The sequence below is a fragment of the Dendropsophus ebraccatus genome, chromosome 3 (assembly GCF_027789765.1).
Source record: "Dendropsophus ebraccatus isolate aDenEbr1 chromosome 3, aDenEbr1.pat, whole genome shotgun sequence".
NCBI classification, from domain to species: domain Eukaryota; kingdom Metazoa; phylum Chordata; class Amphibia; order Anura; family Hylidae; genus Dendropsophus; species Dendropsophus ebraccatus.
The window spans coordinates 31223057-31248411 of record NC_091456.1 but is presented as its reverse complement, the minus strand read 5'-3'; the positions used below and the strand labels follow the sequence as shown (position 1 = coordinate 31248411).

At 44.3% G+C, this 25355-nt stretch overlaps 1 protein-coding gene across 1 annotated transcript in view; it reads right to left on the bottom strand.

Annotated features, from left to right (window-relative positions):
• Positions 1-8327: 8327 nt before the first annotated feature.
• TPST2 (tyrosylprotein sulfotransferase 2) overlaps positions 8328-25355 on the bottom strand; it is a 60940-nt gene continuing 43912 nt past the window's right edge. Inside the window, exons 3-7 of the mRNA XM_069964100.1 lie at positions 21050-21956; positions 18782-18980; positions 18596-18646; positions 13959-14002; positions 8328-8951 (exon numbers count right to left, since the gene is read on the bottom strand). Of these exons, the coding sequence (XP_069820201.1) occupies positions 13973-14002; positions 18596-18646; positions 18782-18980; positions 21050-21897 (1128 nt within the window). The 5' untranslated portion in view covers positions 21898-21956 and the 3' untranslated portion in view covers positions 8328-8951; positions 13959-13972. The remainder of the gene's footprint in view (positions 8952-13958; positions 14003-18595; positions 18647-18781; positions 18981-21049; positions 21957-25355) is intronic.

The window sequence follows — 25355 nt, the reverse complement described above, 5'->3', positions numbered from 1 at the left end:
CGGAGATCGGCGGCTGCGGAGGAGGAGGCAGCACGGGGGAGGAGGCACCCGGCGCCCGGCACACACCAGGTATGCACCGGGCGCCGGGCTCACTGCACGCTGCTCCCATCATCTCCTTCTCAGTTCGCCGATTCCGGCAAGCAGAGAAGGAGATGATGGGCGTAGTAGTAAAGATAGCCCGTGAATGGCCGGCTGGTGGTTACCGGCCAATCACGGGCGATCTGGGGGCCGGATCCACGGGCAGGTGATGCCCGGGCACTGCTGTGATTGGTGCTGTCTCTGACAGTACCAATTACAGCTTAGTGTCGGGGTCCGGTCCCGGAAACCGGGAAAATTGCTGTGATTGGCCGATGAGAAGTCATCGGCCAACCACAACGATCGTCGTCATGGGGGGCAGGGAAACTGCCCCCTACGTGACAAAGAAAGATGGCTGCTGTAAGAATCAGCAGCCATCTTTACCGGAGCGACTGGCGATTTCGCGCGACGCCCGGTTAAAGGGCCCGCGTACCGATACGTCATGGGTCCTTAAGAGGTTAAAGGGGGACTCCAGGTAGAGGTTAAAAAAAATGAAACTTCTGCAGAAGCCTATAGCATTACTTCCCTGTCTATCCCAGTTTTGAAACTACCAAAAATCCATTTGTTTATGGGGGGTTGTTCTGTATTGTGTTTCTGTCCTTCCTGGTTGACCAGTTCCCAGAATGCAATGCTTTCCCTTAGCTGATCATCACAGTCCCCTACCCATCACAATCAGTAAAATTAGTGCTGCACCTGCTTCTGGCCATTCAGGGATGGTGGATCACTCAGGGGATTGGGGGATCCAGCCAAGCCTCCTGTGAGATCACGCCCTGCCCCCTGTCTGCATCATCAGCAAACACACACAATGTGAGACAGAGGCATGGAAGATTTGTCTCCTAAGGAGGGAAAGCAGAAGGAGCAGGAGACAATGTGGATTTGCACAGGGGCCATTTTTTTCACTTCCTGGATGTCAATCATCTACCAGTGTGGCAGAACCGCACAGATATGGTGATACATTGTATAGACATATCTATATAACTTTTAATGTACTTTTAATAGAAAACAAGTTTTTCTTATCCGGAGTTCCCCTTTAAGTGAACAGCTGCAGTTGCACATCCCCACCGCTACATAATGAACAGACACAAACTCCATCTCTGTATAGTGCTGCCCCGACCAGCTGATTGGCACGGGTGATGGGTGTCGGCACCCCACCAATCAGTACATTTTTGTGTGGAATATCCCTTTAAAGGTTGGAAGCCAGAGTTTAAATTAGGATATAAATGTTACCAGAAAGGTTATATTTGCATTTAATAATACCATAGATTCCTGGTATAGGTTAGCATGCCAACATACACCACAGCATTCCCCCACGGGTCCAGAGTTAAAGGAGAAGTCCAATGAAAGTGAAAAAAAGGCAGACAGGAGGGTGCAGGGGCATAATAAAGAAGTATACTTACCTGTTCCCGGACCCTCACAGCGCTGAATTCCTGATATCTTCATGCCGCCAGCCTCCTGCTGCAATGTCACGTACCCAGTTGATGGATCGCCCACGTATCCAGTCACTGAATGGCCTGGTCACAAAATGACTTCCGGCGGCTGTGCAGAAGAGGGGAGCAGCGCTACAAGGGCACAGGGACAGGTAAGTATACATTCTATTTTATGTTCTCGCACCTCTCTGCCTGCAGACAATTTTTTATGGGACTTCTCCTTTAAATGGACTAAACGTAGTCTACAAGTGACAATGGACAATTTGGTCCATTTCCTTTATAACGTACGTATTTGCAAGACTCAAAAATGTAGCTACCTGCACCTGCGTCCATTCACATGACAGTATACACATGGAAATGGACCTTGGTAGACTTTGTTCACTCCATTGAACTCAATGGACCCCAGTGTGAGCATGCCAGAGTATAAATATACTGTTAATGTAGGATAGATGTGAACATAGCCTAATATTCTGCATATTACTAGTATCACAAGTTGAATAAACCTCGTACTTCAGGTCAGAACCCGTCATCATCTGAGTGAACAAGCTTTCCAGCACGGATACAGCGGTAACATCCCGGCCTTCGCTACAATGACTGAGAGTCACATTCATGTCAGTCTTCTCTCCCCGCAGCTCTTAACCTGTACACCCTTACAAATATGTATAAAGTCCAGTTATCACACGTCTGATGCTCCAGGCTACAATCTGACTGCATTCAATATAAAGGAAGAATGTATCTGGTCAGCAAAAAGGAAGAAATAACAACCCTACTGGGCTCATATATTATTATCAATGCTGACTATCCACACAGGTAAGAGGGCTCGGCTAGGGGAGAGGTCCTAATGTCAGGGACATATATACTACATGGATACTATAGGGCTCTGGGTGGTCCCATCCTTTCACTACTGGAACTGCACAACTCTCCTCTCTTACAAGGACTGCATCGGTAGCAAATAAGAGGGCTTGGATTTGGCATTAAGGAGGAACCAGCAAAATAACGGAGAATCCAATCTTCTCTATGGAGTATAACATCTTTGGGATATAGATAAAGCTATAGGGGCCATTATAACAGGTTTCTTTGAGATCATTCACTGTCAGCTTGGAGATACTTCCCCCTCCCCCCTCTCTCACCAGCCCCTTCTTTTTCTCATCTGCTGTTTGCATAGCATATTTTTTATTTTTGGGAAGCAGGTTTTTTTTAAACAAAGGAGAAGTTGGCGAAAATTTTTATTAAAGCATTATATTGCCCTCCAAAATTTATACAAATTACCAATATACACATATTACATGAAATGCTTATAAAGTGCTTTTTTCCCTGCACTTACTACTGCATCAAGGCTTCATTTCCTGGATAACATGGTGATGTCACTTCCTGGATAAAATGGTGATGTCACGACCCAACTCCCAGAGCTGTGCGGGCCGTGGCTGCTGGAGAGGATGATGGCAGAGGGGCACTGGAGGGACACAGGGCACTGGAGGGACACTCAGCATCCCTCTGCCATCATCCTCTCCAGCAGCCACAGCCCGGACAGCTCTGGGAGTCAGGTCGTGACATCACCATTTTACCCAGGAAGTGACATCACCATGTTATGCAGGAAGTGACGTCACCATGTTATGCAGGAAGTGAAGCCTTGATGTAGTAGTACGTGCAGGGAAAAAAGCACTTTATGTGCATTTACTGTAATAAGTGTATATGGGGGATTTGTATAACTTTTGGGGGGCAATACAATACTTAAATACATTTTTTTTGCTGGACTTCTCCTTTAATTTATCCAGAGCGGCGCCCCCGCTCTGAACCGCGGCGGTCCCGGGTGCCACTTGTAGCCCGGGACCGTAGGTATTAGTGGGCACGGTCCGATCGCCGTGCCCGCTAATACAGTAATCAGATGCAGCTGTCAAACATGACAGCTGCATCGGATTACCGGATTCAGCTGTTCCCTGGTGTCTAGTGGCGGAGATCTCCGTTTCTGAAGCCGGCCGGGGACCGCTCCAAGATGGCGCCGTCACCGGCTCGGCACTCGTTTACTTCCGGCTGCAGCAGCCGGAAGTAAACGAGTGCCGATCTCATGGATCTCTGCAGCATATCTATGCTGCAGAGATCTCAATGAGAGATCAAAGCACTTATACTAGAAGTCCCCCAGGGGGAATAACCCAAACCCCAGGGGGGAATAACCCTAACCCCACGGGGGCTTCTAGTATAAGTGTAAAAGTTAAAAAAAAAAAATGTTGTTAACAGTAAAAAGCCCCCTCCCCTAATAAAAGTCTGAATCACCCCCCTTTTCCCAGGTTATAAATAAAAGTAAATAAATAAATAAATAAACAAACATGTTTGCTATCGCCGCGTGCGTAATCGCCCGAACTATTAATTAATCACATTCCTGATCTCACACGGTAAATGGCGTCAGCGCAAAAAAATCCCAAAGTGCAAAATTGCGCATTTTTGGTCGCATCAAATCCAGAAAAATTGTAATAAAAAGCGATCAAAAAGTCATATATGCGCAATCAAGGTACCGATAGAAAGAACACATCATGGGGCAAAAAATGACACCTCGCACAGCCCCATAGACCAAAGGATAAAAGCGCTATAAGCCTGGGAATGGAGCGATTTTAAGTGACGTATATTTGTTGACAATGGTTTAAATTTTTTACAGGCCATCAGATACAATATAAGTTATACATGTTACATATCGTTTTAATCGTAACGACTTGAGGAACATATATAACAAGTCAGTTTTACCCCAGGGCGAATGGCGTAAAAACACGTTTCCCCCAAATAAACAAAATGCTTTTTTTTTTTTCAATTTCACCACCCTTTGAATTTTTTTCTGGTTTCGCAGTATACTTTATGCAAAAATTCAGCCTGTCATTGCAAAGTACAATTAGTGACGCAAAAAATAAGGGCTCATGTGGGTCTCTAGGTGGAAAAATGCATGTGCTATGGCCTTTTAAGCACAAGGAGGAAAAAACTAAAACGCAAAAATCGAAATTGGCTCTGTCCTTAAGGGGTTAAAGGGGTACTACAGCAAGAAAAAAAAAAAAAAATATGTAATTTACTTTTATAAAAAATATCCAGTGTTCCAGTACTTACGTCCTGAAGGAAGTGGTGTATTCTTTTCAGTCAACAAAATTGTCCTCTGCTGTCACCTCTGTCCGTGACTGGAACTTTCGAGAGCAGCAAATCTCCATAGAAAACTTTTCCTGCTCTCCAGTTGATTTGAAAGAAATCATTTTTTGCTAGAGTACCCCTTTAATTAACTTAAAAAGCGGGTTTATCTGGGACTTATACATTCAAGATCAGCTCAGCTGTTCAGGTGAGACATGTTCACGATCCAGCCCCATTCACTGTGTGTGTGTGCTGGAGCTGCGATTCACCCAACAACTGATTGGCAGACCCCAGATTGATGGCTAATCCTAAGGACAGGCCGTCAGGATATAATGTCAGGAAAACTCCTATAACTCATACGTGTGGCAATGATTCAGGATAAGTCGTATTCCAATATATATATTTTTAAATACATGTAAACCATCAGGAACAGCCTTCGGCAGGGTCTAATAGGCAGATATTCTTGGAGAATGAAGCCTTATTAGGGTCCATTTACACAGAAAGATTATCCGACAGATTATCTGCCAAAGATTTAAAGCCAAAGCCAGAAACAGACTATAAACAAAAATCAAGTCATGAAGGAAAGCCTGAGATTTTTCCTCTTTTCAAATCCATTTCTGGCTTTGGCTTCTAATCTTTGGCAGCTAATCCGTCAGATAATCTTTCTGTGTAAATGGACTCTAACACAAAATGATTATCGGCTTTAATTGGCCAATTATTGATTGCTCAGGCTGATAATCACTAAGGGCCCTTTTACACGGAAAGATTATCTGCCAAAGATTTGAAGCCAAAACCAGGAATGGATTTGAAAAGAGGAGAAATCTCAGGCTTTCCTTTATTACCTGATCTCTATTTATAGTCCATTCCTGGCTTTGGCTTCAAATCTTTGGCTTCAAATCTGTCAGATAATCTTTCCGTGTAAAAGGGCCCTTAGTGTAATGGCACGTTTACACAGGCAGATTTATTTGACAGATTTTTGAAGCCAAAGCCAGGAACAGACCATAAACAGGGAACGGGTCACAAAGGAAAGACTAAGATTTCTCCTTTTTTCAAATCCATTCCTTGTTTTGGCTTCCAAAATCTGTCAGATAAATCTGCCTGTGTAAATGCACCATAATAGCGAACAATCATAGGCCACAACCAGCTGAAATGCACAACGTCGGTTCATAGTAGCCTTTTAACATGCTGAAAGATCATGCTTATGGTCTGCTGCTTGTCGCTCTGTGTAATAGAAGCATCTGCAGCAGACCACCAATGACTTCAATGGGCTGCCCGAACAATCTAGATCATTTGGGCGGCCCCTCCTGTCTGTTTGTGTAATAGCACAGGCAGCGAGCAGGGAACGAGGGGAAAGGTGTCTATTACGATCCTGACAGGACACAGTACTGTCTAATAAGATGTGAACGGCAAGTGAGGGAAAGTATTCAGACCCCTTTAAGTTTTCAGAGTTCAAAAAAGTTCATTTTTTTGCTAATTAATGTACACTCTGCACCTCATCTTGACAGAAAACCACCCAGAAATGTAGATATTTTTGCAAAATTATGAAACAAGATGGTCACACAGTAAGTATTCAGACCCTTTGCTTAGCATTGAGAAGTCCCCTTTTGAGCTAGTAGAGCCATGAGTCTTTTTGGCAATGATGCAACAAGTTTTTTTCACACCTGGATTTGGGCATCCAGAGCTAAAGAAAAACCCCAAGGTCACTGTGGCTGTGCTCCAGAGATGCAGTAGGGAGATGGGAAACAGTTCTACAAAGTCCACTATCACTGCAGCCTCCACCAGTCGGGGCTTTATGGCAGAGTGTGCTGACAGAAACCTCTCCTCAGTGCAAGTCAAATAAAAGCCCACATACAGTTTGCCAAAAAACACGTGAAGGACTCCCAGACTATGAGAAATAAGGTTCTCTGGTCTGATGAGACAAAGATTGAACTTTTTGGTGTTAACTGTAAGCGGTATGTGTGCAGAAAACCAGGTACAGCTCATCACCTGCCCAATACAATCCCAACAGTGAGACATGGTGGTGGCAGCATCATGCTATGGGGGGGGACAGACAGTGACACATGGTGGTGGCAGCATCATGCTATGGGGGGGGGGGGGGGACAGACAGTGACACATGGTGGTGGCAGCACCATCCTATGGGGGGGACAGACAGTGACACATGGTGGTGGCAGCACCATCCTATGGTGGGGACAGACAGTGACATATGGTGGTGGCAGCACCATCCTATGGGGGGGACAGACAGTGACACATGGTGGTGGCAGCACCATCCTATGGGGGGGACAGACAGTGACACATGGTGGTGGCAGCATCATGCTATGGGGGGGACAGACAGTGACACATGGTGGTGGCAGCACCATCCTATGGGGGGGACAGACAGTGACACATGGTGGTGGCAGCATTATGCTATGGGGGTGTTTTTTAGCTGCAGGGACAGGATGACTGGTTACAACTGAAAGAAAGATGATTGAAGCCACGTACAGAGATATCCTGGATGAAAACCTCTTCCAGAGTGCTCGGGACTAGAGATGAGCGAACCGGGTTCGGGTTCGAGTCCATCCGAACCCGAGCGTTCGGCATTTGATTAGCGGGGGCTGCAGAACTTGGATAAAGCTCTAAGGTTGTCTGGAAAACATGGATACAGCCAATGACTATATCCATGATTTCCACATAGACTTAGGGCTTTATTCAACTTCAGCAGCCACCGCTAATCAAATGCCGAAAGTTCGAGTTCGGATGGATAATTCTGGCCGTGTGATATACAGTTTTATGTGGAGAGCAGATTTTCTCCAAACCTGTAGCAATACTGCCACCTATCTGTGACTCTGCAGAATGACTGGAGACCATGAGATAAATAACTTCTGAAGGTTGCGTCTGCCATAAGAAAGCCTATGAGAAACAACAAACTTGTGTATAGTCTATGAGTAAACTATGAGAGGCCTACAAAATTATTATTTTTTTCATATGTTGTAGAGATAGGTCAACAGTTTGGATAGTCAGGGTCTGGGTGTTCAGACCACTTCAACGAGCCAAAAGTGACGCTCAGCTAAGAGCTTCTTTCCCTTTTGTGTCTATATTCTGCCTTTGGCCATACAAGCCTCTCTTCCATGCAACAAATGTATCATAATGGTGCAGTGGTGACCGTAATAAATTTGGCAAAACCAAAGAGACACATCACTTAAAACAACTGATGCACCTTTGGTGTTATTATGTAAGTGTGGTCCAGACTGTAAGTGTGGTCCAGGGCTGCTATTAACTATTTTCAAGTCTGTAGTGAGTCTGTATCTTGCCATTGCGATGAGCTGTTGCATTTTTCTGTGTTTTTTTACTTCAGATGTAAAACGATGATAGATTCCCCCCTATATTTTTTTTCCATTTAAAAAGCCAGTGGCGCTGCATAGACAATATGAGCACTATTTTAATTTTATTTTTTTTTAACACAGAGCAGTTAGTAGACGCGCTGCACTCAGACCTGGACCGATCAAAACTTTTGACATGTCTCTATGACACCTCAAAAGTTGTGCAAAACAACAGGTACTCTAAAGTCTATTCTTTTTATACCTGTGAGCGCCCTGGTAACTCTACCTCATTTTGTGGCCCTTTGTACTGCGCTACCACCCCTGTTACTACAGGAAACAATATTCTCCAACCTTCCTGCAGAAAGTCCCACGCGCAGAGGAACAAAACCTCTCCTTGAAATAAGAAGCGGCAATAATAATTTGGCACTTCATTAAAACAGTTTAATATAATGAAATCTGAATGGAAACTTGGAATGCAACGGATCATATATTAAAACTTTTAAATAGAGATCTGAAGAACACAGTTTAACACTCATGAAAAATCATTTTCCGCAGTCCCCCCCCCCACATTTTTTTTTCTCCCAACTACTTAAAACGAATGACAAACTATTACAATGTACCAGTCTTTTGTGAAGAGACAATAAAATGATTTATTGCAGCCACTCCTTCATGTCACCAGTCATGCCAGAGATGAGGCCGTCCACCATCGGTCCAGTATACGGACAATGAAATCTGAATCGGTCTTAGTCAGGTCGGTTTCTGGCACTCAGTGTGGCAAAAGTAAAATCGTATGTGGCTCTTTATAAAATACTGGCTCCATATTGAGTAACAAATAAAAGATCCCAAGGTCACAGTAAAGTCAGATGAGCTACGCAGGTCCATTTTACCAACAGGTCTGAAAGGTTGTAGCGTACAAACAAGTGCAAATACATTCGCTCTAGACAGTCACAGTTTGGCAATATTTGGCAAGCAATATGCTTGGATATCAGGATTCCTTCAGTATCAGGATTCTTCTAGCTTGTCTTGATGGTGAGAAAGTCATCATCAAACCCTGAAAAAAAAAACAACAAAAACGTAAAGACATTTTTAATGTGTGTAGGGCTAAAAATGAAAAAAGCAAAAAACAAAACAGGATTGCAGATTTTTTTTACATTTTTTATTATGAGATAAAAATTAATAAAAAAGTGATAAAAAAATTCTACTTACACCAATATAAACTATAGATCATGGCGCAAAAATGATTCTCCAACCAGCCTTGTAGGTGGAAAAAAATGGCTATAAATGACCAGTCTGTGCACTAGATGGCGCTGAAGGGCAACTAAACGCTTGCTACCATTATGAATTCAGTGAGGGACATATGTTGAACACTGTCACATATCCCATGTTTACTGAAGATAAAAAAAAAATTATATCTTTATAAATGTTTGCAACAAAGTAGGAAACCCATTGTAATACTTTTAGTGGGAAGTTTCAAATTTTAAGTGTTAGGCCGGGTTCACACTGAGCAAAACGAGCGGAATTCTGCGGCGGAATGCCGGTAGCCTTCCTCTCATAATGTGAGTCTTTGGAAGGCGGGCGCTGGTGTTCTCACAGCGTCTCTCCGTGCTGAAGAATGAACATGTTCATTCTTCAGCATGGACAGAGCAGGAGCGCGCGCCTCCCATTATGAGAGGGAGGCTAACGGCATTCCGCTAGTTTTGCTCAGTGTGACCCGGCCTTGTACATTAAAGCAGGGATAAGGAACCTGCGGTCCTCCAGCTATGGTAAAAACTACAATTCCCATCATGTCCGGACAGCCAAAGCTTTAGCTGCATTAAAGGGGTAGTGCGGCACTAAACAATTATTCACAAAATAACACACATTACAAAGTTATACAACTTTGTAATGTGTGTTATGTATTTAAATGGCCCCCCTTACCGTGTTTCCCCCCCACCTACGCTAGACCTGGAAATGTTGGTGCATTATACTTACAGCATTTGTGTCGACCCCCGGCCGCCATCTTGTGACAATGACGTCGTCTTCGGGAGGCCGCCTGAACCGCTCCTTCCATCCCTTATGCCGGCCCCCTCTGCCGCGTCACCAGCTGCTCAGCCGAGAATCACGGCTGAGCAGCTGATGATGAGGCATTGGGGGGGGGGGGGGGGGGGCGGCGACTGAGGGACGGATGGAGCGGTTCGGTTCGACGGATGGAGCGGTTTGTCATTGTCACAAGATGGCGGCCGGGGGTCGACAAGAATGCGGTAAGTATAATGCACCAACACTTCCGGGTCTAGCGTGGGTGAGGGGAAACACGGGGAAGGGGGCCATTCACATACATAACACACATTACAAAGTTGTATAACTTTGTAATGTGTGTTATTTTGTGAATAAATGTTTAGCGCCGCACTACCCCTTTAAAAGGGAAACTGGCAGCAGGTTAGAAGACTCTGACCTCTAATTTTCTTACCTTCATCCTAAGTGCTGTTTTCGCTAAATCTTCAGTTTAAAGGGAATCTGTCAGCTCCCGGGCCCTACCTAAGGTGCTGACAGTCCCCTAGTGAGCATGGTGCCTTTTGGTAACTTGTCTATGCAGTGGATTATGTATACTCTAAGGTTTCCTACTGTAATGAAGTGTCAAAGAGGAGTTGTTTTTGCCACACTGACGCCTCACCACTCCCTCCTCCCTCTTTTTCATGAATAATCAATACTGCCCGGCCTCCTGCTCGCTCAGCTGTCAGCCAGTGTCTCTGATTGCAGATCAGTCCTCTATAGACAGGTTATGTCTGAAATAAACATTCAGATATAGTTGAATCTCTGACCCCAAATGTGTGGGGGCTGTGGCCTTTGCTCAGTATTTTTGTCAGTATTTAGCAACTAAAACCAGGAGTGGATTGAAAACACAGAAAGGCTATGTTCTCACACTGTTATTGAATGGATGGCAGTCACTTAATGGCAAATAATTTCTTTTATTTTAAAACATCAGCTGATATTTATCATTAAATCCACTTTCACTACCATTTTCAATCCACTCCTGGTTTTTGTTGCAAAATACTGACCGGATATCCTACTGAGCAAAAATACTGTGTGTGAACATAGCCATAATAATGAGGAAAAAATAAATAAAGACCTCTATTTAATTTCCATCAGTGCATTTGAACCAAAGTATGAACTGCTGGCAGGTCTGTAGACAGGTGAGTTACCCCTAGACCACAACTCCAACATTTGGGCTGAGAGATTCAACTATATCTGAGTGATTCTTTTAGACATAAACTGCCTACAGAGGACTGATCTGCAATCAGAGATACTAGCTGACAGCTGAGTGAGCAGGATGCCGGGTAGCATTGATTATTCATGAAGAGGAGGGAGGAGTAAGGAGTGGAGAGGTGTACCACATAGTGCGGCACAAACAACTACTCTCTGACTCTTCATTACAGTAAGAGACAAGAGATTGTATATAATCCACTGCACGGAAAATTATCAAAAGTCACCATGCTCACTAGGGGACTGCCAGCTACAGCACCAACAGCTGTCAGCACCTTAGCTTGGGAGCGGGAGCTGACAGATTCCCTTTAAAGGGGTACTCCAGCAAAAAAAAAAAAAAAAAAAAAAGGATATTTCTTTTAAATCAACTGGTGTCAGAAAGTTATACAGATTTGTAATCTCAAGTCTTTCAGTACTTAGCTGCTGTATGTCCTGCAGGAAGTGGGGTATTCTTTCCAGTCTGACACAGTGCTCTGTCCATTTCAGGAACTGTCCAGAGCAGTTTCAAATCCCCATAGAAAACCTCTCCTTCTCTGGACAGTTCCTGACATGGACAGAGGTGGCATCAGAGCACACTGTGTCAGACTTGAAAGAATACAGCATTTCTGGCAGGACATACAGCAGCTCATAAGTACTGGAGGGCCTGAGATTTTGTTTATTTTTAATTAGAAGTAAATGAAAATCTATATAACTTTCTGACACCAGTGAATTTGAAAGGAAAAAAAATAAATATTACGAAGTACTCCTTTAAAGGGGTTGTCCGGCGATAAAAAATTATTCACAGAATAACACACATTACAAAGTTATACAACTTTGTAATGTATGTTATGTCTGTGAATGGCCCCCTTCCCCGTGTCCCACCACCCCCACCCGTGTACCCGGAAGTGTGGTGCGCTATACATTACCTGTCACGTGCCGACCACGGTCTCCGATCCTCAGCAGTGACGTCTTCTTCGGGAGGCCACGGATCTTCCCGAGTGCCGGCCGCCCTCTGCAGCGTCATCCGAAGCTCAGCCGCGATTGGCTGAGCATAACTGTGCTCAGCCAATCGCGGCTGAGCAGCTGATGACGTGGCCGCGTCATCAGCCGCTCAGCCGCGATTGGCTGAGCACAGTTATGCTCAGCCAATCGCGGCTGAGCTTCGGATGACGCTGCAGAGGGTGGCCGGCACTCGGGAAGATCCGCCGGCCTCCCGAAGAAGACGTCACTGCTGACGATCGGAGACCGTGGACGACACGAGATGCGGTGAGTATAATGCACCACACTTCCGGGTCTAGCGTGGGTGGGGGGAAACACGGGGAAGGGGGCCATTCACAGACATAACATACATTACAAAGTTGTATAACTTTGTAATGTGTGTTATTCTGTGAATAATTTTTTATCGCCGGACAACCCCTTTAATATGTAAATTAAACGGGTTGACACACTGGGGACACGACTACAACCCTCAGTGCACTAATCTGCATTGCCAGCCCATCCTTCCTCATGAATATTCATCTGCCGCTCCTGTAGGTGTGAATGCACTCAAAGTGAAGATTTCTCAAAATTGTTCCCGAGGATGAAGATAAGAAAATCACCTTTGTTCTCAGCACCTTGTGCACTAAGGGGGCAGCGGCAGGCTCGTCTTTTAACTTACCTGCTGTTTGTTTCCCTTAATAAAAAAAAAACCCCACACTTTATAAATTACACCAGTAATAAATAAATAAGTAATATAAAATTGCTGTCACATGTTTTGGCTTCCCTCAGTATGTGCATGGCATAGAGCCTTAATAACTATTACCATAGAACCAGGGGCGAGCTAGGCTTCATGGGGCCCCATAGCAAAAATTTTTAAGGGGCCCCCCTCCCCTACGCACAACAACAAAAAAAAAAACTATGTGTGTATATATATATTTATACAGTGGTGCCTTGGATTATGAGCATAATTCGTTCTGGGGCCACGCTTGTAATCCAAATCCACTCTTAAACCAAAGCAAATGTTCCCATAAGAAATCATTGATATGCAGACAATTGGTTCCACACCCCAAATATAATGATTTATTATTCTGAATAACATGTAAAACAGATGAAACAAACATTCAGAAACAGCAGAATCTGTGATATTATAAGTTACTGTACAGTAATGGAGAGGATGGGAAACACAAGGGTGGACAGAGACTGCAGGGAGCAGGAAGGAATGAGCAGGACAGATGTGGGCACATACATGCAGCACTCTCTGTCCGGGGAGAGAGGGGTTACAGCTATGGAGAGATTACCTCCACCGTCCTGTCCCCTGATGTAAGCCCCAGCCTGAAGTGGATCTGCTATGATTTGGAAGGTAAGGGAGACTTCCTGGGTGAGAGTACAGGGCTGGAGACCACACTATGCAGACCATGCCCCTCCCCCACTCCCCCTCCTACCCAGTACAGGGAGCTCTTAAACCAAAGCAATGCTCTTAAACCAAGTCACAATTTTGAAAAACTGTGAGCTCTTAAACCAAAACGCTCTTAAACCAAGTTACTCTTAAACCAAGGTACCACTGACCTCTGCACATTTTTCTTTCTTACTTGATTGCAGCTGGAGAACAGAGGTCAGGTCTTCTGCTTTCTAACCCTTTTTTTGCAGCATGTAAGTAAACATTGGGTCACTTACACACTGCAGTACATAAGGGGTTAAGCAGAAGGACACACACTCTTACCTTCTCCCCGGGGCCCCCCTCCTGCAGGGCTCCATAGCAACTACCTACCCTGCCTCTATGGTAGCCACACCACTGCATAGAACTGGCTCTTGCTTTTTGTATGATCTGGTATTCTACATGGTATGCTACATGGACTTGTACCTGCGCTGCTGCGGTCACCAGTGCGAGGAGTTATTCTGATGAATCTGAAAATGAAGGAAGATAAACATGTCACATAGGCCAAGCACTTCTTTCCACCAATCTTATCACTTATTATCATAGGTTTTATCAGTCACACAGTACAGCAACATACTGCAAAAGATACACACATAACAGAGATATTTTTTAAAATACTACTATAGGAAAAAAAAACAACTAAGAGTTAGCTAAATAAATGTATTAGCAAAAATCAAAAAAGTTCAGATGGGAATACTGCTTAGGCTATGTTCACATTACGTATATTTCAGTCAGTATTGTGGTCCTCATATTGCAACCAAAACCAGGAGTGGATTAAAAACACAGAAAGGCTCTGTCCACACAATGTTGAAATTGAGTGGATGGCCGTCATATAATGGCAAATATTTGCTGTTATTTTAGAACAACGGCTGTTATATTGAAATAATGGCCGTTATTTACTGTTATATGGCGGCCATCCACTCAATTTCAACATTGTGTGAACAGAGCCTTTCTGTGTTTTTAATCCACTCCTGGTTTTGGTTGCAATATGAGGACCACAATACTGACTGAAATATACGTAGTGTGAACCCAGCCTTAGGGTACAAACACACACAGCAGATACGCAGCAGATTTGGTGGTGCAGATTTTATGCTGTGTTCAGTTATTTAGATCTAATCTGCTGCGTATCTGCTGCGTATTGCAGCAGTAAATACGCTGCATATACGGTGTGTGGGTTTATACCCTTAGGGTGCGTTCACACCTACAGGATCTGCAGCTGATTTTCTGCTGCAGATTTCATTTAAATAACTGAACACAGCATCAAATCTGCTGCAGATCCTGTAGGTGTGAACGCACCCTTAGGGTACAAACCCACACACCGTTTACGCAGCAGATACGCAACAAATACGCAGCAGATTTGATGGTGCAGATTTGATGCTGTGTTCAGTTACTTAGATCTAATCTGGTGCGTATTTGCTGCGTATCGCAGCAGTAAATACGCTGCGTATACGGTGTGTGTGTTTATACCCATAAAGAGAGAACTATACTGCTGGATAGAATTATCTGCAGTGCTCTCTATCTTCTCCATGCACCGAGAGAACTGGGAGCTGAACAAATCAGTGTTCAGCCTTCTGTTACAGCCAGTTCTGGAACCTGGAGAGATGAGTAACCAAGTATAAAGGCCTAATCACTATACTCTTCTAGACAATAAGAATTTTTAAAATAACCATTTCTTTGCTCTATAACGCAAAGAAAAGAATTTAAATTTCTCCCCTGCCCAACCCCCCTCTGTTGCCGTTCTGACACTGGTCACATCTCAACATGAGAAATGCGATGACCCACCATAGCCATTAACTGGCTCAGTGAGCATTTCCTCTATTATTCTTCTATGCGGCCATTTAACACTTCATAGTTCAGTGCTCAGAAATTTAAAGTGTCACTGTCGTTTAAATTTTCTTTGCAGAAATCAATAGTACAGGCGATTGTAAGAAACTTTGTAATTGGATTTTTTTGCAGAAAAATGCATTTTTATCATGAAAAAGCAGTTTGGAGCTCTCCAACCTGTCTTCATGGTTTTCTATGGAGAATGGAGGGGTGGAGGGAGATGAGGCACCAAAACAGGACAACAAAGTTAATTTACAGCTACATCACCGGCTATCTCCTCTGAAGTCAGCACTGACCTCTCTGACCTCTGAATAGCGGCTTTCACACAGGTCCCACTGTGAAATCCTTTGTTCTCTGCTGGCGACTAATCTCCCTCCTCCCCCCTCCCCTCTCCATAGATTACACAGGACTCGATTGATGTAAAAAAGAGTTGTGATTTCCTAATAATGAGCAGTGAATGAGAGAAAGGGGGGGGGGGGGGGGGGGGGGGGGGAAGGGGACCTGGGGAAAGTTTTTTGGAATGCAGAGAATGGCCTATTTGCCTAATAAAACCAATTACAAAGTTTCTTAAAATCGCCTGTACTATTGATTTCTGCAAAAAAAACAAAACAAAAAAAAAAGAAGATAATAAAGTGAGGATACTTTGTTTATTATAATCCCGCACCCCCTGTGCCTTCCTTTGGTTTTTAACTTCACAGGATTTCTTGAAAGCTAATGGCTTATCCTAATGCTGTGTTTACACAGACAGATTTATCTGACAGATCTTTGAAGCCAAAGCCAGGAACAGACTATAAACAGGGATCAGGTCATAAAGGAAAGACCTATCCTCTATCCTCTTTTCAAATCCATTCCTGGCTTTGGCTGCCAAACTCTGCCAGATAAATCTCTCTGTGTAAACGCACCCTAAAGCTAGACCATCAATATCAGATCAGAGGGAGTCAGACTCTTGGTACCCCATTGATCAGCTGACTGAAGTAGCACTGTATTACTTTATAGCACTGTTAGTAGTGGATGTGCCTGGTATCACAGCTCCAATTTAAGTGCCAGAGACTAAGGGCCCTATTACACAGGACGATTATCGTGCGAAAAATCGTTATATCATTCGAATTTAAACAATAATCATTCTGTGTAATTGCAGGCAACGATCGTTCGTATGTCGTTGATCGTTGATTTAGATCTGAACTTAAAATCATTGTTAATCGTTCGCTGTAATTCCACGTTCGTTCAAGTTCCGCATTTTTTCACTAATCGTTCAGTGTAATTGCACAATGTCCATTGTTTTGCTGGGATCAGAAGGAATAAACGATCATAGTAACGATCGCAATAACGACCATCGTTCTGTGTAATATAGTGAACGATTTCAGGTTAACGATAAACAATCTTGTTTGAGATCGTTTATCGTAAGACGTTAATCGCTAAAAATCGCTCCGTGTAATAGGACCCCAAGTTGTAATATCAGCCGCAGCCAACACCAAAGTTATGAAGCTATGCTAGGAAAATAATGAAGTGAAGTGTCACTTGCTGGAGTGTTATACTCCCTTCAATCGGCTGATTGGCAGAGGTGATGAGAGTTGGGCCTTCACCAATTTAAAGAAGTATTTTCCACTCAAACATAATTTTTTGATATGTTGCTGCCCATGGTGAGACTAAAAATTCATTCCATACTTATCTATTCGGTCACCTTCCCCCAGTTCTGAGCTGCTGCTTTCTGCTGAAGACACAAAAACTGTGTGTAAGCCTTTCTCTCTGTCTCCACCTCCCTTCTGAGACAGCTGATGTAAAGTCCCTGGCAGGCTTTATCTGCAACATTGTAGCTTCTTTATAATGCTGGGAGAGTTAATCTGAGTTCTAAGTTGCTAATGAATGCACTGTGATTAATCCTCCCAGCATTACAAAGTTGTTACAAAGTTGCAGATAAAGCAAGCCAGGCTCACACAGTTTTTTTGTGTCTCCAGCAGGAAGCAGCAGATCAGAACTATGGGAAGGAGACTGAATAGATAATAACAAGTTTGGAATGAATTGTTAGTCTCACCATTGGCAGCAATCTATCAAAGGTTATGTTTAAGTGGAATACCCCTTTAACATTGATATCCGTTAAAAAAGCCATCAATTCTATAGTCCTAGAGAACCCCTTAGAGCAGGGGTCCTCAACTGGCCCCCCCTGCGGAGGCCAGCTGTCCGGACCCCGGCTGTAGCTTAGTATACCTATATACTGAGCTGCACTGCTCCGCTCTGCACAGTAACTATGAGCGCTCGCAACGAGCGCTCATAGTTACCACGCAGCAGCAGCACTGACAGCCATCGGCTTCCTCCCTGTCAGTCACTCTTGTGGCCGCAGCGGTCACAAGAGGCCGCTGTCTGTCTCTGGTGTCGGCACTTGAGTGACGTCACTGCGTCGGCGCCAAGACAAGGGGAGCGTGGCCTCTTGTGACTGCTGCAGTGCGGCAGGGGGAAGAGAAGACACCTGGACCCAGGTGAGTATAAATGTGTTTTTTTAATGTTATATGCATATGGGAGGGGGAGCACACAGGGGGTCTCTATACAAAAGGGGGGAGCGGGGAGCACACAGGGGGTGTCTATACAAACAGGGGGAGAACACAGGGGGTCTCTATACAAATAGGGGGAGCACACAGGGGGTGTCTATACAAACGGGGGAGAACACAGGGGGTCTCTATACAATCGGGGGAGCACACGGGGTCTATATACTACTGGGAAACACAAAACGGGAGGCTCTATACTACTGGGGAAGCGCACATGGGAACTATATACTACTTGGAGAGTGCACATGCGGGCTATATACTACTGGGGGAGCGCACAGGGGCGCGCTATATATTACTAGGGGAGCGCACAGGGGCGCGGTATATACTACTGTGGGGCACACATGGGAGCTATATACTACTGGGAGAGCACACGGGGGGGGCTATATACTACTGGGGAACGCACAGGGGGGCTATATACTACTTGGGGAGTGCACAGGGGGGCTATATACTACTGGGTGAGCACACAGGGGGACTATATAAGGGCTGGTGATAGAGAAAAAAAGTTTTCACACTAATAAGAATCAATTCTATATGTAAATTGTTCAACAACGTTTGTGAAAAGTTAACAAAACCACATTTTTACTACTGACTTTTAGCTCGGACCTTCACCTGACAATAGACCCCGGTAAGTGGACCTTCACTAAAAGTTGTTAAGTACCCCTGCATTAGAGCATAAAATATGAAAAATGGAAGTCTAACCTGAACAAATCCTTTCAGGCTGCTCGGTGTTTTAAAGTCCCCCTTTAAGACCTGGAAAATAATAATGAGAAAAATGGGAGATGTGTTGTGAGATACAAATAAAGAAAGTTAATTAAAATGGTACATTCCAGTACAGCACAGCAAACATCAGTATAAACCAGGTCTTCACATTACAGATATACTCACTCGGTGGGTGTTGTTGACCACTAGTGCATCTGGATTACCATATTTTGGTGGGTTGGCAAAAGGATCATACCCTAGTCGGGCAAGCATTGGAGCTATGCGAGGCATGTCATCTACTATATCTGTTGGCAACTTTCCGACCCATTTAGTCAAGGCCTCAAGATTCACAGGCTTCATTACTTGGTCTGTTGACTTTTCAGTCCTAAATGTTAAAGACAAAAAAAAATTTTAAGCAGGAAAAGAGGCAAAAAAGGGATTCTGGCAGATAACCAAAAACTTTGTTAAACTTTACAGAAGAATTACAGCCAAATGGTTCATTTACACATACAGGATCTGCAGCAGATTTCTAAGGGACAGATTTTATGCTGGGTTCAAACATTTAAGGGCCGCGTAAGGACACAAACAAGCGCTGATCAGTGGGATCAGCAATGCTTTGCAGCGCCTCTACATGGAAGGATTAATCAAGTGGCCGAGCTACACGAACGATCCTTGTATTGATTGTGTGAACATGGAAACAGACAACACAACTATGTATAGAGTATATATGTATATATATATATATATATATATATGCTCGGAGTTTACAGATCACACAGCAGTACATACTTACCTAGTGCGCTGCGATCCAGCATCCTGCTCTCCTGTCCAGCAGCTGTGCATTCAGGCCTTCCTGCCTCCTCAAACTGTCAATCATTCTGGAGGAGGTGTGGCCTGAAGATACAGCAGGGGGTGGGAGAACAGGATGCCGGATTACAGCACAGCAGCATCGCACTAGGTAAGTATGTACTGCTGTGTGATCTGGAAACTGACAGCACAAAGTATATACATATCCGTGCTGTCAGTCTCACTTTATCGTTATTTGCCTCACGGCAATAACAATCCATTTTGAAGCCTGCTCTAAAGGCACGATCAGCCATTTGCCCGTTCCTCAGCTGATCGCTGTCACTTTTACACAGACCATTTTTTGGCGTTTCTAGCAGCGCACCTGGACAATAATTGCCCAGTGTAAAAGGCTCTTTATTTACATTGATATCTGCAGCACTGCAGATCCTATATGTGTAAATCCTGAAAAAATTGTCTAAAAAAATAGGGCTCGAAAATAAGATGGGTGACTATTGTGTGTGTATATTATATCATTTGAGCCACTTTCTAATTTTTATATGGGGAAGGAATACCTCTTTAATAACTTCATGTCATCAGAAAAAGACTATTTTCTTTAAAAAAACAAAAACATAAACAAAACATTTTTGACAAATGAACAAGCAAATCGTAATAATAAGCCTATGTCTCCCTAGTTGACCAAGGTGGCAGTGTGCTTACCCGACAACATCATGACCCCAAAAACCGACAAGCGGCCATACATCGGGAACGGGGTGGTCAGATACTGCAGGCGGCACAGAAGCCAGGGAGTTAGATTAGTATTTTTTAATCACTCCCTCCCCAGCCATATATCATAAGTGTCCCCTGCCAGGACAAACATTTAAATGATGTAAAGATAGGCTGTCCTGCAGTAGCCTTCCATGGCCACTACACAAAGTACAGAGCCATTTGCTTCCAGCTCTGTTTACTGTGTATATAGGCAGCACACTACTGATTGGCGAGGAGATATTCCACTAATAAAAAAATTATAGGCTATCAAAAAGTCCCATAAAACCCCTTTAGGGTGCGTTCACACCTACAGGATCTGCAGCTGATTTTCTGCAGCAGATTTCAGTTAAATATCTGAACGCAGATCCTGTAGGTGTGAACGCACCATTAAAGGGGTATTCCACTCAGGTAAAATGTATGTTGAATCAGCTCTCCTCTAGATTAACAATTAATTCCATACTCTGTCTCCTTCCCCCAGTTCTGAGGATAGATAAAGAAAACTGTGTGGGCTGTTCTCTCCGCCCCCCCCCCCCCCCCCCCCCCTACACACACACCTTTTGAGACAGCTCATGTAAACAGTTTCCCTGGCGAGCTGTCTTTGTATTCTGTAATGCGGGACAGTTAATCTAAGGTCAAGTTACTAGTGACCTTACCACCAGGCATTAAAGAGTGCAGAAACAGCTGGCCAGGAACAGTGTTTACATGAGCTGTTTTGGAAAGGGGGAATGAGGAGTGGAGAGGGAAGCTGACAACAGCTATACAGTTTTCTGTATCTTCAGCTCAGAGCAGCAGATCAGAACTGGGGGACAGAGACAGAAAGATAATGAAGAGTAGAATACCCCTTTAATGTTCCTACCAACAATACAGATGAAGGTGGCCCATATTTCCAACGGTAATACTCACTTGGAGAGTGATACACCTCCTGGTTTTCCAATCAGGTCCTCATGATGAAGCACAGCATCATTCCAAGGGATACCCAGAAACTCAATGATGGCATGCAAGGTCTGCTTGGGATGCAAGACTAGCTGTTCATAGTAAACCGGAAGGCACTTGTGCTCTCCGATCTCCAAGCACTGTGCGTACATAATCTCTATGGCCTTGTTCCATTTGGTCAGGCAGTCTCTATAGCTGTTCAAGTCAAAACCGGCGATGGTGATCTTCCTAGTGATCATGGAATGTACGGACGCACGTCCATCCCGAATCATTAGCAGAAACTTGGAATTTGGGAACAGTTTGGAGAGATAAACGGAGGATTTCAAGGTGAAGGGATCCTTGTTACATAAGAGTTTGGCAGGTTCTCCATGTTTTGCTATAATTTCCAGTATAAAGGCCTGAACCGCGGCATCCATGACGCCATCTGTTACGCCAGCCTCATCAAGACGCATCTTTTCACTGCCGGACTTCGACCATGCTTGGCGCATCGCTAGAATCCTTGGAATAATCCGGGTCTCCTCTCCACAGCGGACGTCCGGATGAGCATCCAGCATGGCTCTCATTAACGTGGTACCGCTTCTAGGCACTCCGCCAATAAATATGAGGGGCATGTCTTTACTATATCGGTACTCTATATTGTTGGCATCCATCATTACAAGTTCTTCACTTTCGGGCTTCATCACACCCCAGTTTTTTCTGGCATAACCTTCATCTAGAATCTGCTGGCATTCCAGCATCTGCTGTCCAAGATGCACGGCCAACGCCACCAAGACAATGAAGCCAAAGCCCAACAGCACCTTCCTCACAGTGACCCGCATCCTTACTGGTCAACATGCGGAAACTAAGCTTTCAATGTGATAATGTTTCCATGAGGATCCTGGAAATAAAAGAGATAGAAGAGAAAACATAAGTGCTTGGAGTACAGGAGAATGAGGGCAGTAGCGGGGACCAGGGAACCTGATAAGCCTGCCTAATAAGATGTGCCATTAGGGCATGGGTGCATGGGTCTCCAAACTGCGGCCCTCCAGCTGTTGCAGTACTGCATTTCCCATCATGTGTAGACAACCAGATCCAAAGCTTTAGCTGTCCGGGCATGATGGGAATTGTGGTGTTGCAACAGCTGGAGGGCCGCAGTTTGGAGACCCATGCTTTAAAGCTTTGGGTATTAGGATCAAGTCTGACTTTCTAAAGTAATGCACTCCAGAGAACTAGTGCAGCTCGGGTAAAGTCATGAAGACGGGAGTGAGAGGTGCGGATTATGGAGGACGTTAGCTGTAAAAAAAAAGAACGTAGAGCACGGGTAGAGTGGTAGACAGGGATGGGACGTAGGGATGTGCAGGACTGGGGAGAGGAGGAGTTAAAGGGGAACTATCAGCAATTTAGACAACTCTAACCTGCTGATAGCCCTCTATAGCCCCAGGGACGTTGAGGAGGAAAATACATTTGCTACCTTCCTCCTCGGCATTGGTCCTGCGCTCTTAGTGAGGGTATAGTCCACTCCAGGGCATCATTCAGCCCGCCCCCTACATTGATTATCATTAGAAGGGGCTGGCCAGATGACACAGCAGTGCTCCTAACGGTGCTCCGGAGCAGACCTTACCCTGACTAACACTGCATGAGCGGCGCCAAGGAGGAAGGTAAAATACATATTCCTACACAGCGTCCCTGGCACTATAGCAGGTTAGATTCGTCTAACCTGCTGAGAGTTCCCCTTTAATATTGTACTCTGTACTGAATGAGCAGCCAGTGCAATGACTGGCACAGAGGGGAGGAGTCAGTGTAGTGACTGGCACAGGGTGGAGGAGTCAGTGTAGTGACTGGCACAGAGGGGAGGAGTCAGTGCAGTGACTGGCACAGAGGGGAGGAGTCAGTGCAGTGACTGGCACAGAGGGGAGGAGTCAGTGCAGTGACTGGCACAGAGGGGAGGAGTCAGTGTAGTTAGGAATGGGACCCTGCTCTGTATAATGTTGTATGGCAGCACTTGAGCATAGCAAGGGATTGGGAACTCCAGGGTCACCTCTTACTGCTGACACTCAACGGAAGCGGCTATGTACACAAACAAAACACAAACAAAACCCCTATACATTTATTTTTATGAAGTTATATTAACCCCTTAAGGACAGAGCCTGAAATGGCCTTAATGACAGAGACAAATTTTATGAATATGACCAGTGTCACTTTAGTCATTAATAACTTCGGGATGCTTTTACCTATCCGGCTGATTCTGAGATTGTTTTCTCGTGACATATTGTACTTTACATTTCTGGTAAATTGGAGTCGATACTCATAACAAATCTTTATGAAAAAAACCCAAATAATGTGAAAAAATGTGAAAAAATGCATTTTTCCAACTTTGAAACTTCTTTGCGTATACAGAAAGTGGTTATACCACATAAATTATATATTAAATAGCATTAGCAACATGTCTACTTTATGTTGGCGGCATTTATTAAACTATCTTTCATTTTTTTTAGACGATAGGAAGCTTAAAACATTAGCAGCAAATTTCCAAATTTTCAGTAAAATTTCAAAATCAGATATTTTTAGGGACCTGTTCAGATTTAAAGTGTATTTGAGGGGCCTGTATGTTAGAAAGCCCCACAAAGCACCCCATTTCAGAAACTGCACCCCCCAAACTCTGCAAAAGCACATCCAGAAAGTGTTTTAACCCTTTAGGGGAGTCACAGAAATAAAAGCTAAGTGTGTAAGGAATTTGAAAATTTTAATTTTCTGTGCAGAGATTTTATTGTAATCCAATATTTTTCATAATTATAAACCTATTACCAGAGAAATGCACCCCAATATTTATTGCCCCGTTTCTGCAGTTTATAGAAATACCCCATATGTGGCCCTATTGCGCTATTTGACGCAACCACAAGCCTCAGATATAAGGGAGCGCCTAGTGAATTTCAATGCCTCCGTTATATTTGGTCATTTTTGACTGTACCACTTCAGGTTGGCAGAGGCTCTGGGGTGTCAAAACCTAAAAAACACCCCTAAAGAGACACCATTTAGAAAACTACACCCCTCAAGGAATGTAACAAGGGGTGCGGTGAGCATCTGGACCCCACAGGTGCTTCACAGATTTTCCGAACAATATGGCGTGAAAAAAGAAAAATTTATTTTTTACACTAAAACGTTGTTCTAGCCTTCAATTTTTCATTTTCTTAAAGGGATAAGAGGCAAAAAAAGACAAAAAATGTGTAGCGCAGTTTCTCCCGAGTACAGAAATACCCCACATGTGGCGATAGAGTGCCAAGGGGGCGCAGGACGAGCCTCCAAAGGGAAGGAGTGCCAATCGGCTTTTGGAAGCTGAATTTCACTGAAAAGGATTTCAAGGGCCATGTCGCATTTACAGAGCCCTCGTGCTGCCAAGACACTGGAAACCCCCCACAAGTGATTCCATTCTGGAAACTACACCCCTCAAGGAATCTAACAAGGGGTGCAGTGAGCATATGGACCCCACTGGTGACGGGCACAAATGTGGAACAATGTGACGTGAAAGTGAAAAATTTCATTTTTTCACTTTCATGGCACAAATGTGCCCGTCATCAAGGGGTCCATATCCTCATTGCACCCCTTGTTAGATTCCTTGAGGGGTGCAGTTTCCAGAATGGGGTCACTTGTGGGGGGTTTCCAGTGTTTTGGCAGCACGAGGGCTCTGTAAATGCGACATGGCGTTCATCATCCATTCTAGCCAAATCCAACCTCCAAAATCCAAATGGCGCTCCTTCCCTTCGGAGGCTTGCCCTGCGCCCACATGGCGCTTTATGTCCACATGTGGGGTATTTACGGACTCGAGGGAAATTGCTCTACACATATTGTGTGTTTTTTTCTCTTTTAACCCCTTGTGAAAATGATAAATTCAAGGCTAAACCAACATTATAGTGTAAAAAATGTAATATTTCATTTTCACGCCACATTGTTCCACATTTGTGCCCGTCACCAGTGGGGTCCATATGCTCACTACACCCCTTGTTACATTCCCTGAGGGGTGTAGTTTCCATAATGGGGTCACTTGTGGGGGGTTTCAACTGTCTTGGCAACACAGAGGCCTTTTGAATGCAACATGGCCCCTCAAAATCCATTCCATCCAAATCCAGCCTTCAAAAACGAAATGGCGCTCCTTCCCTTCGGAGGCTTGCCCTGCGCCCACATGGCGCTTTATGTCCACATGTGGGGTATTTACGGACTCGGGGGAAATTGCGCTACACATTTTCTTTTTTTTCTCCTCTTTTAACCCCTTGTGAAAATGATATATTCAAGGCTAAACCAA